Consider the following 14,422-nt stretch of genomic DNA (forward strand, 5'->3'; position numbering starts at 1 on the left):
TTTCGAGATATTTAAAATTTTATAAAATTAATATTAAAATTCAAAATGGCGTATCTTCAACAATTTTGAATTTTTTTTTAAATTTGGGGGAAAGAAGTCTCTTATATAGAACTATAATCCCACGAAGTTTTGCAAAAATCGGCAGACCCTTTGCAAATCGTGATATTTCTGACGTGAAATGCCTCTAAATACTAAATTTTGCGCCTACAGAGCGACTTGAAAATTAGGAGTACTCGCATTTGCCTGGACCACCCGTCTAATGGGTTTTCTCCCCAGTGGAGAGGGAAACTGTAGAAAACATCTCCTGAGTACAACCGGTTTATCGACAGTCGAATTCTAATGGTGTGTACCGGACAATAATCGTCGGTGCACGACGTCAAACCTCCTGCACAGATTGTTTAACGTGCCGGAAAAATACCAAGCCAAATGGGCGCGAACGACCGCAAAGGTCCTTAAACGACCGCAAAGCGAGGCATCTATCCGACTGAGCCAATCTGTCGGTCTAACTTATTACTATGCATTTATATTAAGAGAATATGATTTGAAAAATTGAAATAAATATAAAAAATAGTTAGGGGGTTGGCGCGCGAATAATAGTATTCGTATATAAAAATAGTATATATATATATATATATATATATATATATACATAAGATGTCTTAGTCCACATATTTGAAACAGATATGTGTCTCATTTTAAGACGTTTCAAAGTGTCTTACACATTTAGCAATGCATTTTGAGACACGAAATGTGTTTCGAGTATCCGTCTCACGCTAAGAAGACGTTTTACGTGTCTTATAAGCATTGAGTTACCTTTAATGTCTTAAAATGAGACACGAGATGAAATTAAATGTCTCAATATAAAACAGATTTTGTACCTCAATGGTTTAAACACTTAAAGCAACTCATTTTAAGACACTAGTGAGATACCAGTTTTTGCAGTGTACTTATCACCTATCGGAAAATAGTTTTAGTAGGCTAAAAATAGAATGTAACTTTTCGCCCCAGCATGGGGCGAAAAGTTAAAAAAATAAAATTTTCAAAAAAGGACAAAACATGTATTTTATGCGAAAATATTAGAAACTTTTTTATTGAAAGTTGTAGGGGACAAGTTGCCCTATAATATTGATATACAAAAATTTGCATCTAAGCGGCTTATATTACCAAAAAAAATCATTTATGCAAAATTTAACTTTTCGCCCCAGTCTCCCCTACAATACATATATATGACAAAATACACATAGATTTTGACGTAACTAAATGCTGACTTAATGTTGAGGTAAAGTTTTCCATCTGACCTAACAATGTAAGGTAATTTTAAAATTATGTTTGCTCTCCCACCTATTATTTTGACCTAATTTTGACGTTTTATTTTTACTTTCTCACCTATAACTTTTGAAGTAATTTTGAGGCTATGTTTACTGACTGAAATATGAACTAAATTTGAGGTTATGTTTGTCCTCTATTTATATTTACGAACTAGAAAGGAATTAAATTTAATTTTACCGAAAAAATGTCAAAAAATGACTCTGTCCCCATACTGAACTTCTACATATCGTCACCTATTGGGCTAAAATTCAGTATACATTTTTATGTTCAATTGTAGATTTGGGGAAAATTTTAGCGAACCTGATTGGGGGTCATATTTACGAACTAGAAAGGAATCAAATTTAATTTTTTCGAAAAAATGTCAAAAAATGACCTTGTCCCCATACTGAACTTTTACATATCGTCACCTATTGGGCTAAAATTCGGTACACATTTACATTTCCAATTGTAGATTTGGGGAAAATTTTAGCAAATGTGATTAGGGGTCATATTTACAAACTTTCTTGATTCGCAATCATATTTGTTCCCTATATCTCTTTGTATAAAAACGAGTTTAGTTTTGTTGTACGGATCCCTCGATTTTAGTGCGAGTGTAACTCGCACTTGTACGATTTTGTTTGACCTGTATGTGGGAATTGAGGGGATTTTGAGGTTATGTTTGTCCTGTGACCTTTGAGTGGGGATATAGGGGAGAGGAGACCTTTGACCTATGAGAGGGGGAGGAGGGGGTATGGAATCTTGAAACAGCGGCGACAGCGATATATTTTTGTAAATTTATTTTTATAAATTTAAAATAATGTTTTCTTAATATGAATGCATCATAATAAATTACATACAATACATATATGAGGCATTTTACGTAAAATGTCCTAAGTTGAAATTTCAACTTCTTGAAAATAATTGAAACTCAGGGGATTTGTTGTTCTATCAAGCAGAAATGTGCCCCAAAAAATATTTTTGATTTCTTCGAAAATTTGGAGGGGTAGAGGGGGGTCAATTTGAACAATTTTGCTAACACCGGCTACTTTGTGAATTTTTTCTGAACATACTTGTAATGGGAAAAATTTTTTAGAATATGTTTCTGAAAGGTTTTTGCGCTTCGTCTCACGCCGGTTGCCACGCGGCTCAGTGCAACCGCGACGCAGCGCGCCGCAATTTATTCTTTGAAATTTAATAACTCAAAAACAAAAAAAGGGCATTCTAAAAATTTACATGACGATAGGAAAAAACCTCAGCTTTCGTTTGCAATCATTTATTTTCAAAAAAACGGACCGATTTTTGGGAAATTGAAAATTAAATATTAATTATCAAAAATTAGGGTAAATTTTTAAAATATTAAAAAATACAATACACCATTAGAAAGAGGACGAAAAAACCTTTCAGAAACATATTCTAAAAAAATTTTCCCATTACAAGTATGTTTAGAAAAAATTCACAAAGTAGCCGGTGTTGGAAAAATTGGTCAAATTGACCCCCCTTTACCCCCTCCAATTTTTCGAAAAAATCAAAAATATTTTTTGGGTCACATTTCTACTTAATAGCACAACAAATTCCTCGAGTTTCAATTTTTTTCAAGAAGTTGAAATTTCAACTTAGGACATTTCACGTAAAATGCCTCATATGACAAAATACACATCGATTTTGACGTAATGTAACAATCGTTATGGACCTTTTTTGACCTACATGTCAAAAATTAGATTAAACTTTGATATATATTTTGACCCATTTTAACCTGTAGGTTAAAAAGACGTTAAATTTTACATAGATTTTGACGTATCATAGATACGTTTAATGTCCTTTATTGTCCCTTTTTAACTTGTAGTTAAAAAAAGGTCAAATTACACAAAGATTTTGACGTAACTATATGCAGACTTAATGTTGAGGTAAAGTTTGCCATCTGACCTAACAATGTAAGGTAATTTTAAAATTATGTTTGCTCTCCTACCTATCATTTTGACCTAATTTTGACGTTATATTTTTACTCTCTCAATTATAACTTTTGAACTAATTTTGAGGTTATGTTTACTGTCTGACATATGTACTAATTTTAAGGTTATGTTTGTTCTCTATCTTTTGAACTAATATTGAGGATATGTTTGCTTTCTAACCTATCATTCTGACCTAATTTTTAGGATATTTGCTTTCTGACCTGTCACTTTGAGAAAATTTTAAGGTTATGTTTGCTCTCCTACTTATCATTTTTACGTAATTTTGACGTTTAATTTTTCCTCTCTTTTGAACTAATTTTGAGAGTATGTTTAGTCTGACATATGATCTAATATTGACGTTATGTTTACCGTCTGACATATTGATAATATGTTATCCTAATATCACTCCGGTCCGTCTCTGCTTTATACAATCGAATAATGTTTGATGACAGTCACTATAGTTTTACACTAATCCGGCAGGGCGGCGCTGCAGTGCTTCTGCCATACAATCATATGACTTTTGCCGGCAAACTCAATATAGAATGTAAATATTTACGATATTTACTAAATATCGAAATATACGGTGATATTAATTATTATTGAATGAAACGTTTAATCGTGAGTCTTGTACTTTTAATTTGAAAAGTGATTTTGTGATGGAATTATCAGCAGGATACAGGGGTCACAGATGTATTGTTTCAAACTGTACTTCTGGTTACGACTCTTGTAAGGAAAAAGTTAGTCTGTTTTCGCCTCCAAATAATGAGGAAATCCGTAAAAAATGGGAGAAATCTATTCCACGGTCTAATTTCGTTTTAAAATATGGCTTAGTGGTTTGTGCCAAACATTTTATGCCGGAAGAGATAATTTGGAAAAATGAAGTTAAAGACGCCGAGGGAAATGTCATGTCATCGGTTTGTTCACTTTTTATTTATTCTTGAATATTTAATTAATCAATAAGTAATATCATTATAATTATCGAAAACATAATTGATTAGGGGAGGGTAGGCTACATTGAACCGGGTATTTTATAAAGTCCAAGAACTAATAAAATTTTACTAATTTCGATCAGGTTTTTGTATCAAAATTAAGCTGAAGTACTCCTTTAGTTAATACACACGTTACAAACACAAATTATTATGATTAAATAATTAAATTTAATTTTTTTCTAACAAGTCACACTTTTCTTATTTTGAAGGATGTGTGTCTACATTGAACCACCTCTAATAAAACACTACAATTTACTTCAAAAATAATATTTCCACTTACACATTGTAAAAAATCTTATTTTCCACTCAAAAAAATAGAAAATTGTTATTTAATTGTTATTACTTGTTAATATAGGAGATTAATGTATTTTAATGTCAGGTTAGGTAGGTAAAGTGACAGTTTGAGTTTATCTCGTTCACAATTGTGATGAAAGCATGTCTTCCAGTATTTTTCTTACTAATTAGTAGAGCAGACAATTTTACAACTCTTAAAATTGAAAATTCTTTGCTTTTTCGGGTGGTTCAATGATGCCGCACTCACTGTATTCACATGACATTCACAACAAAAATTGTTTATAATAAATTTGTGTAAGATTTAAAGTTCTTTATCACATCGGAATATTGAAGTTGACACCCTAAGCGAAATAAATCGCAAGTTTACTAATTTTTAAAACTTCCTATTTCAATAAAAAAACGTCATTATAATTCCACCAAATTTTTTGTTTTGTACGTGAAAAACAGTTTTTTTAGTTTTTCTTTGTAAATAATAAACCTACGTGCCCGAAATTTTTGGACATAGTTTGTTTCAGTAAAACTAACTTATATATTAAATATGAAAAAATTTCACTCAGTCATTTCTCAGAAAATTGAAGTGGTTCACTGTTGACGCTGGTTCAATGTAGCCTACTCTCCCCTAAAGAGATATATTATAATTTTTAATTATACACAATACATGAGAATATAATAAAAATTTAATATTTGTTAGTATTCTAGTAATATTCACAAGTTTACTTTTTTACTCTATACATCTGAAAGAGTGTGATGTTGGATAATTTAAAATTCTATAGATTTTTCATTTATTTAGAGTAAAATTTTATTATTTCATTTAAAAATTTAATTTAATTTAATTTTACGAATGAACACTTTTTTGCTTCCTCGTAAGAAAATAAATTGTAATCAAAGTTTAAGATTTCATTACTAATTTCTTAAATATACAATAAATTAGGAATGTGCAAGTCGAAATCGATTTTAATTGAAAATCGAATAATGCTTCTCGAATAATCGATTAATATCATTCGAATCTTTAATTCCATGTACTGCCAGTATTCGATTCCGTTCCCAAATAGCACGGAATATTCCATCCATATTCCTGGAATATTCCACAGAAATATTAGGAACATTGCCGAGAAATATTCCATCCACATTCCAGGAATATAAAAATGTCCTCTAACTGGAATATTTCAATGGAATATTGTAGGAATATTTAATAGGAATATTCGAAAATAATGAATACCAAATATATTAGGAATGTTCCCGTGGAATATACCAAAAATATATCTGCGGAACACTCCTTGTATATTCCTAGGAATATTCCCTGAATATTCCAGTTAATTTTCTTGAAAAAATTCCTAGGAACATTCCAGTAATATTCCAGTTAATTTTCTTGAAAAATTCCAGGAAATATTTTTGCAATATTCTATTGTAAATTTCTGTAATATTCAGCTAGGATAATTTTGTAATAATAAAAATCAAATTTTTAAAAAATTATCTGCCTAGGATAAACTTGTAATTTTATTGTTGAATTCGTATTATAAAAATTTTGGATTTTAGTTTTCAATAAATTTATTACTATAGTTTTATATTTTTATTAATTAAATAAGTAAATATGGTAATGATTAAATAATAATTTTAATAAGATTACTGGTTACAAAAAATTTCAATTCTTGTAATTACATACTGTTCTTATTTTAATGGAAATGAAAAAGCTTTACTTTTTTAAATTTAAATTTATTATATTTATTAAAGTCATTTTTGTTAACAAAACAAACAATCAAACGAATTAAACAAATATTTAAATTTTTCAATTCTCATCATCAGCATCGTTCTCTAAGGGGTCCTGAGTTTCGTCATCACTGATTGAATTGTTCAAATCTTCTTCATTCTTATTATTTTCCTTATTACTGATGTGCAAACGAAAATAATTTACATTTTTTACATTTGAATATAATTATTGTTATTAAATTAAATGATGAAAGTATTTAGAATTTAATCAAAATTTAAACTGATGCTTCAAACTATAAACTGACATGAAATTATGTTTAAATATTAAATTAACTTTTGAAAAAATAATAACTTGTAACTGGCGCTAATGCATGTAAAAGTGTATTACATGGGGGGAGGGGGGGTCAAAAATTTCAAAAATTAGCGTTACGTAATTTGTGAACGCTCCCTTATAACGTTTTTATACTGCATATTTTTTATGCTAAATTGGAATATATTAAATTATAATATAGAAGATGTAAGAATTTATTGTTGATCAGAGTCAAATTATTGTCAAAGATGTTTATTAATTGTCAAAGAACTGATCAATATAATCATTATTTTCAAATCGAGCTTTCGCCTCTACGAAGTAGGGCCTTTTCAAGAATAAATTACACTGTTAATAACACGTGTTGACATTCTTAGTATTCTCCTAAAATTTGGAGTAATACATATATGAAAACATTAAAACAAAAAATAATACAAAATAATAAAACAACATACGAAAATTACAAATACATCATGAACATATAAAAAGAAACATACAAATGTCTCTCCATAAAAACAAGTGCCAGAATTTTCTCATGTCAAAACAAAATATATAAAATAATTTAAATTATATTAAATTATATTAAATTATGTTTAAAAATTATTATTTATACTAACTCTCCTCTATCCACCCTCTTTTTGGCTCCAGCGAACCATTTTGAAACCAGTTCTGAAATTTCATTATCCTTTGCCTGCGGTTTATTTATTCGAACGGCAGCTAAAGGAAATTTATCAATTCAACTACTATTTTCTATTTTCAAATATATAGAATTACGTTTATAAAACATTATAATTCATTGCTACAATTAATTATTATTTTTAATTTATCATTATACATTAATTGTATAAACAGATAAAAAATTATTTTTAATTATTTACCCATCATTAATTTAGCAAAATTTGTATTTTGCAAAGCTAATTTTGGCTTCTTTCTTCCGGTCCAACTATAATTCATAGCTAATGAATTGCTGACAAATTTCACACATATATTTGTTACTATGTTTGAAAGATCTCTACCCCCAATTTTTCCACTTGCCGCAGCCTATATTAATTATTTTAATTATTAAGTTTAATAAGAAACAATAATTAATTATTGTGCTAATATTTTAAAAACATCAATTATATTGAAATAAAAATATAATATAGATGAATTTACAAAGAATGATTTTAATCATACTTGTTTTTATAAAATACGTACAACTTGCTTGAGAAAACTATTACTCATTAATTTCTCCATAAATGCATCAAACTGTTCTTTGGTCGAAAGAGGTAATTCTGGGCATTTATCTGATTCAAAGAAGTTATCAGTTTGCTTTGTATTTGAATTTATAGATAAATCTTCCAAGTGTTTTACAATCATTTGCATTGTAATTAAAATTTCGTTTGTTTTGCGTAACATTAATTGTTCAAAACCTAACCCTGTATTAATATAAATTAAATTAAATGAAAAATATTGTTAGTGAAAACAGGGCTGTCAGAAATTTTATTTAATTTTTCTTGATTTCTAGAGTAAACTGCTAAAATTATTCAAATTACCTTTTTTAAATAAATATGAACCTGTTATTAAAAATTTTTCATAGAAATTGATTTGAAAAATTTATAATTAAAATCTTTTTTTATAAATAATTTTTAAAAATGTTACCAAGAATTAAGTTATTTAAAGTAAATTTCTTTTATCTATTTTATAAATTTAATATATTTTTTAGTACTTTTGATAAAATTTTCCCAATTTTTCCCTCAATTCCTAGACCTGCGAAAAGTTATATTACAGCTGTGCTTTAAAATACAATAATTCACCTGACGACTTGTCACGCACAGCTATATTTGACAAAGATTTCTCAACATTCGGTTTAATACATTTTTGGTGATTAATTCCTTTACCTCCTGTGGAATTTAAAAAATGGAAATATAAAATTTATTAACCTTCGTGTTTCAATGAATTTTAAAATTTTAGGTAAGTAAGTCATTATTTATTAAAAAAATTATTAATGTTAAAAAGCTAAGGAATCTTATTTCAATAATTTTATGTTGTTATGTCATAACTCAGATAGTATATAATTTGTTAATTTATAAATATTTTAGTTTTTCTTTAATATTTTGTAATTATTTTTTATATCCTTTTGAAAATATAATTCATTTATATTTATACCTTTTTTCTTTTTATCAAGGTCAGGAGTATTCTGTTCTTTTGAATTTCCTGGAGCTGAATCTTATTCATTAATAAAAATAGCATTATTTACTTTACATTCTATTTATATTTAATATTTCATTTAAATAATTTATCGCAGCAATTTACCTAACAGTACCACTTCATCGCGTTTATTTAAAGCATGCATTTCAGAATCGGTTTCATCTTCGTCATGTTTCTTTCGCTTTTTTTCTGGTTCATAATCTAAGAAGAAATCTTTATGAAAAACTCAACTCAATATAAAATAAAATTTTGCTAATGATTTTTTAAATATTTTCTTGAATCTTAAAAAATTATTAAATAATATTTAGTCACCTCGGTTTTGATTTAATACAGTTTCGTCTTTTTTTCCAGTTTAAAATTTCGCAATGGCACTGAATTGAATGCGATGTTAGAAACGATAGTTGGCTTGTTCTTAATTGGCACCTTCAAAAAATAATTTTTATGCAAATACAATATTTAACAAGTTAAAGAGATTTTTTTATCATTAGAATAATTATTTAAAATATTTTCTAAATATTTATTTTATTTCAAAAATTATTTTATACTTTATTTTTTATTTATTATTTAATTAAAATGCAAATATATATTTTAAAACTATTAGGAAAAAATTATTTAAAAAATTCTTAGAAAATGAAGATTCATTGTACAAGTACCTCAGAACAAGACGAAACTTTTTTGCAATTATCAACTAATTCTAACGGTGCTTTAAATTTAGACTCTGGCATACAAGGAAATTTGCTTCCAGCACCTGCCTTTTTTTCTTTCACATTTGAAGAATTGGTGTCATTATTACTTTTCGATGTAAAAGTTTGAGATGCTCTCATCTTTCTAGTTTTCTTCAAGAAGTCTTGATCGTAATCGCTAGCTTGACTATCTATGTCTGAATGTAAAAGTGCTTCCAGTAGCTTGTCTTTTCCTTTTTTATAGTCATCTATATTGAAAATTAATATTTAATAAATAATAATTTATTATTATTTATTTAGTTTTTTATTTATTTATTTTATTTTTTTATTTGTGTCAACAACAAAAATACATCTTTCAATATATATTAAAATAAATAATAATAATAAAAATAAATATGACTTTATTCTAAAGTCTTAAAAACTTATTTTGAAATAGATAATTTTATTTATATGTATATATATATATTTTATTTTTACATTTTATATAATAAATATACCTGTTTGATACTTTATTTCTTTTACAAGACTACTATTCCATTGTTCTTCCATTTCGTTGAGCTTGAACACGGCTGTATTGTATTTAATTTTATCTTCTACAGAAAGTAAAAAGCAAAAAACTTGTTTGTCTTCATTTTCTACGATCCATTTGGAGGCTACTAATCGTGGTTTCTCCTCCCCATCTAATCATATCACACTGTAATTCGGAATCGATATCGACATAGCTAACAAATTCTTAGTAAATAAAATACAATTTGATCGAAAAAATTTTCTCAGATGTCAACAAATGGATGATAAATTATGTGTGAATCTGTCATTCACTTCTATTTAACAATTGAATGATGATTGTTAAAAACTGAACTGAGTAACATTAGCAACGAATCTTTTTTCTTTCAAAAACAAATGTCAATCTTATTTTTCAATATTCTATAGAATAAATATTTTTAAAGCTTTAAATATTGAACTATTGCTATAAATAAAAAATTTGTACTTTGATTTTTTAATATTTTCAAAGATTATTTATTATAATTTATAACAGAACACTAATATCTGTATTTAATGTTTGTTGGATTTCACTCGTAGAATATTTTTAAAAATTATAATTATAAATAATGTAAGTAAAACTGTAATTAATTAATTTAATTTATTTTATTTTTATTTTTTATTTAATTTATTTAATATTTATTTATTTTAAACGTAGTTTAAAATTATTTTTCATATAAATAAGTAAAATTAATATTTGTTTCCTTAAAATTTATTTAAAATATTTTTTAATTTATATACTGATATTTATTAGTTTGAATTAATTACTTACATTGTGAAACAATAAATACAATGATATTTTACGTACCTATTTAATAACTAAACTTTTTTTATCTTCGGTATTATTATTATTATTATTATTATTATTTTTTTTTGCTTAGGAAATTTTGGGAAATCTGCCTACAGATACCTTGGACTCCGCACTCCAAGGTTATGTGGGGTTGGTGTGATAAAACAAAAGGAAATAAAAAAAATTGAAAAATAAATATATAAAATAGTAAATTTAATAAACTGGCGACCTACTGCCAGCCCGACCCACTAAAACCCGTAACCCTTCTTCTGGAGCCCTTTACCCTCCCTCGGAACTGTCGTAAGACTTTAGCCTTCGAGGGTGGCGCTCCAACTCTGTCGCTAATGCGACCTTCTGCTTTTTTCTGCGGTTATCCTGCGTTAATAGTTAAAAATTTAAAACTATTTCAATATAAAGCGGAATTAACAGCACAACAATAATTAAAAATAACAAATGTGTAATTAAGTGTAAAAAGTCAGAAGATAAAATTATAAACGAATATATAAAAAAAGGAAAAAATAAACGCGTATAAAAAATTGAAAACATAAAACTGTACAAAGATGAAAAAAAAAAAAAAAAAAAAAAAAACCATAAACAATAAAAAAATGTATAAGGACAAATAAATCACAAAATAAATTAATAAAAAACAAACGAATAAATTAAAAGCTGTTTAAATTACGCTTTTTGGCGGCCGTCGAGATCCTTCATCGACATAACCGAGATTATGAAGTTCTCGACTTGCCGCCAATTCTCCTCTGACTGGGTCATCAGCGATACCATGTTCTCCGGTGTAACTTGACTGTTTACACCTTCGAACATGGCCTGCCTCTCCAAGTCCCATTTCTTGCATGAGAAGAGGGTGTGCTCCGCGTTGTCCTCACGGAACTGGCAATATGCACACACCTCGTCCTCGCGTAATTTAAAGCGGCACAGGTACGAGTTAAAACACCCGTGACCTGTGAGCGCCTGAGTCAGATAATAGGAGACTTCTCCATGCTTTCGGTTTATTCAGGTGGTGAGTGTTGGAATCAGACGATAGGTCCATCTGCCCTTTTCCTCCCCATCCCATCTGTCCTGCCATGTCTCGATAAGTCTGTTTCTCGCGTATTTGCGGATGCGGTCCTTGCTAGGTCTTTCTTCCTCTGGGTACTCGGGATTATTTCTTCTTTTAAAAAGAAGAAATACTTCCTCCCTTTCCCTTGCCATAAGATCTGCCGGCGGGACACTTGCAAGGACTTGCACAGCACTCGTCGAGACCGTCTTATACGCAGAGACGATACGGGTAGTAACACATCTCTGCGCAGACAGCATATTATCGCAAATGGTTTTGCTTCTTGTTTTAAGTGAGGGAGCCCACGCTGCTGCTGCGTAAAACAGCTTAGCGTGGGCAACACTAACCACCAGTCTCCTTTTCCTTTCACGTGGTCCGCGAACGTTTGGCATAAGTCGTGCCAAGTCTGACGCACACTTTATCGCCTTATTCAAGGCCGTCGCTATATGGTAATGGAAGTTTAACCTTCCATCGAGCTCCACTCCTAAATACTTAATATGATTACTCCACTTGACCTCGAATTCGTCTATCACGATTCGTGGGAAACTATAACCACGTCTGTCTGTGACGAGCAGAGCTTCGGTTTTTTCCAAGGCCATTTGAAGACCTCTGGCATCCAACCAGCTTTTAACTCGCCGCAGACATTCGTTCACCAATGTCCCAAGGGCTTCCTCGCTTTCGGCTGAGCACACGACCAACGCATCGTCCGCAAAGCCGATGATGACCGCGCCTTCAGGTAGACCCATTCGCAGGAAGTTATCATAGGATACATTCCACACGAATGGTCCCACCCTCGAGCCTTGGGGGGCACCACTTTGCATCTCTTCCTTCAGAGTCCAGTTGTCCCCCTCATATATTACCCACCTGTCGCTAAGATAATCATTCATTATCCGCAACAATTAGGGCGGTATTCCCTTCTCCATCATCGACTGGATGAGATCTTTCCATCGTGCGGAGTTAAACGCGTTACGTATGTCAATAGCCACCAATGCACAGAAGCCCTTCTTCTTCTTTGGTCCCAATTTGTTTTTTCCCGCTTTGGCTATGTCCACAACTGCCTGAATGGCATCAACCGTGGACCTGCCTTTGCGGAAACCAAATTGGTAATCGGATAGACTATTCTCTCCGGTCAAATGGGTTTGCATTCTCTGCAGAACCATATCCTCTAGAAGTTTACCCATCGTATCTAACAGGCAAATAGGCCTGTACGACGAGACTTTATCCAGAGGTTTTTCGCCTTTTCTTAGGAGAACTAGCCTCTGGCGCTTCCAGTCGCGGAAGAACTCTCCTTTCTGAAGGCAAAGATTGAAACATCGGAGCAGAATCTGGGGTGAAGTGTCGATAACCAATTTTAGGATCTCGTTACTTATCCCATCGATTCCAGGCGCCTTGCCTGTTTTCAATCTTCTACCTGCATTTCTCAATTCTGTAAGAGTGAAGAGTTCCTCCTCACCGACTTCGCAGGTACTCCAGTCCTTCCTAACCCACGGTTCTGCAGGAGGAAATAGAGCTTTTATAATCCTTCTGACCCAATCTGGATTGTCCAGGCCGAAGGTCTTTTGCCTCGTTCCTAATTTCTTAGTAACGATTTTAAAAGCCAGACCCCATGGGTCCTTCTCGACTTCATCAATTAGGTCTTTCCAGCAACGGCGTTGTGACGCTCGAGTCTCTTTTTTCAGGCTTTTCTTGGCCTCCTTAAATACTTCCTTTAGCAAAGGATCTCCCTTAGAACGGGTATAATTCCTTCTAGCTTTGAAGCACGCTTTCCGCAAGGAGGCCAGCGCATCCGACCACCAGTGCACCGAGCTTTTACGTGAAGCGGTACACCTGCGACGCGGCATAGATGCATCGCAGGCAGCGGTGATGGTTTTCCTCACCGCTCGTACCTCTGCATCCAGGGTATTTGGCCTCTGCACCCAACCCAATTCCTCAATGAGGCAAGATTCTTCCAGGGATCGGACAAATTTCTCCTTATCGATATTTTTATATTCCAGGAGAGGCGTTTTCGACACGGTGCTTCCTGTCTTCCACCATTTCCTGTGTCTCCCACTGAGACTGAAAACTCGATGTACTGGTGGTCACTTGCGGTATACTCCTCAGAGACTCGCCATTCGTTTATGCGTCTGAATAGAGGAGATGATGCAATCGTAAGATCAATGATCGATCCAATTGCACCCCTCCGAAACGTCCATGTCCTTCCCCGGTTCACAATCGTTAAATTGCTCCTGGAGACCATTTCTCCGATCACTCTGCCTCTTTTATCGAGCCTCGACTCGCCCCACTCCGGCGACTTAGCATTAAAATCTCCGGTGACGAGTACATCCAACCTGGATCCTCTAAGGCTCGACTCGAGTTGCCGAATGTCAGCTTCAAAGTCCGTCAGTGCATCGTTTGGCGAGAAGTAGCAGCTGTACATACGTATGCCCGCAACCTCTACCCAAACGAATCCACTGCTCGTCTCCAGATACCTGGCAACCCGCAGCTCAGGATTGCACACTTGAACAGCGGCCCTACCTGATTTATCCTGGTACCAAGGAGCGAGGTCGTTTTTCCTGTGTTGCTCGCTGCAGAACAGGATGTCGATCCCTTTTTCCTTGACCGTCTGCATCAGGAG

The 14,422-nt window shown here is 31.6% G+C and overlaps 2 protein-coding genes across 4 annotated transcripts in view; both read right to left on the reverse strand.

The window, feature by feature from the left end:
• LOC122506379 overlaps positions 1 to 14,422 on the reverse strand; it is a 219,297-nt gene that overhangs the window by 61,004 nt on the left and 143,871 nt on the right. Inside the window, exons 1-4 of one of the 3 annotated variants that reach the window (XM_043618518.1) lie at positions 9,925 to 10,350; positions 9,398 to 9,675; positions 9,057 to 9,167; positions 8,850 to 8,945 (exon numbers count right to left, since the gene is read on the reverse strand). The exons of 1 other annotated variant lie outside the window; for it this stretch is intronic. In XM_043618518.1, coding sequence (XP_043474453.1) covers positions 9,069 to 9,167; positions 9,398 to 9,675; positions 9,925 to 9,976 — 429 coding nt within the window. In that variant the 5' untranslated portion in view covers positions 9,977 to 10,350 and the 3' untranslated portion in view covers positions 8,850 to 8,945; positions 9,057 to 9,068. Of the gene's footprint in view, positions 1 to 8,849; positions 8,946 to 9,056; positions 9,168 to 9,397; positions 9,676 to 9,924; positions 10,351 to 14,422 lie in introns of those variants that run through there. One more of the 3 variants, XR_006301997.1, reaches the window with a different exon arrangement.
• On the reverse strand, positions 6,327 to 7,919 carry LOC122506381. Its single transcript, XM_043618519.1, has 4 exons — positions 7,752 to 7,919; positions 7,433 to 7,595; positions 7,172 to 7,271; positions 6,327 to 6,426 (listed from the first exon to the last, which is right to left on the reverse strand). The coding sequence occupies exons 1-4, from the start codon at positions 7,917 to 7,919 to the stop codon at positions 6,327 to 6,329; spliced, it is 531 nt and encodes a 176-aa protein (XP_043474454.1).

This window comes from Leptopilina heterotoma, unplaced genomic scaffold, assembly GCF_015476425.1.
Source record: "Leptopilina heterotoma isolate Lh14 unplaced genomic scaffold, ASM1547642v1 Lhet_413, whole genome shotgun sequence".
Classification (NCBI taxonomy): domain Eukaryota; kingdom Metazoa; phylum Arthropoda; class Insecta; order Hymenoptera; family Figitidae; genus Leptopilina; species Leptopilina heterotoma.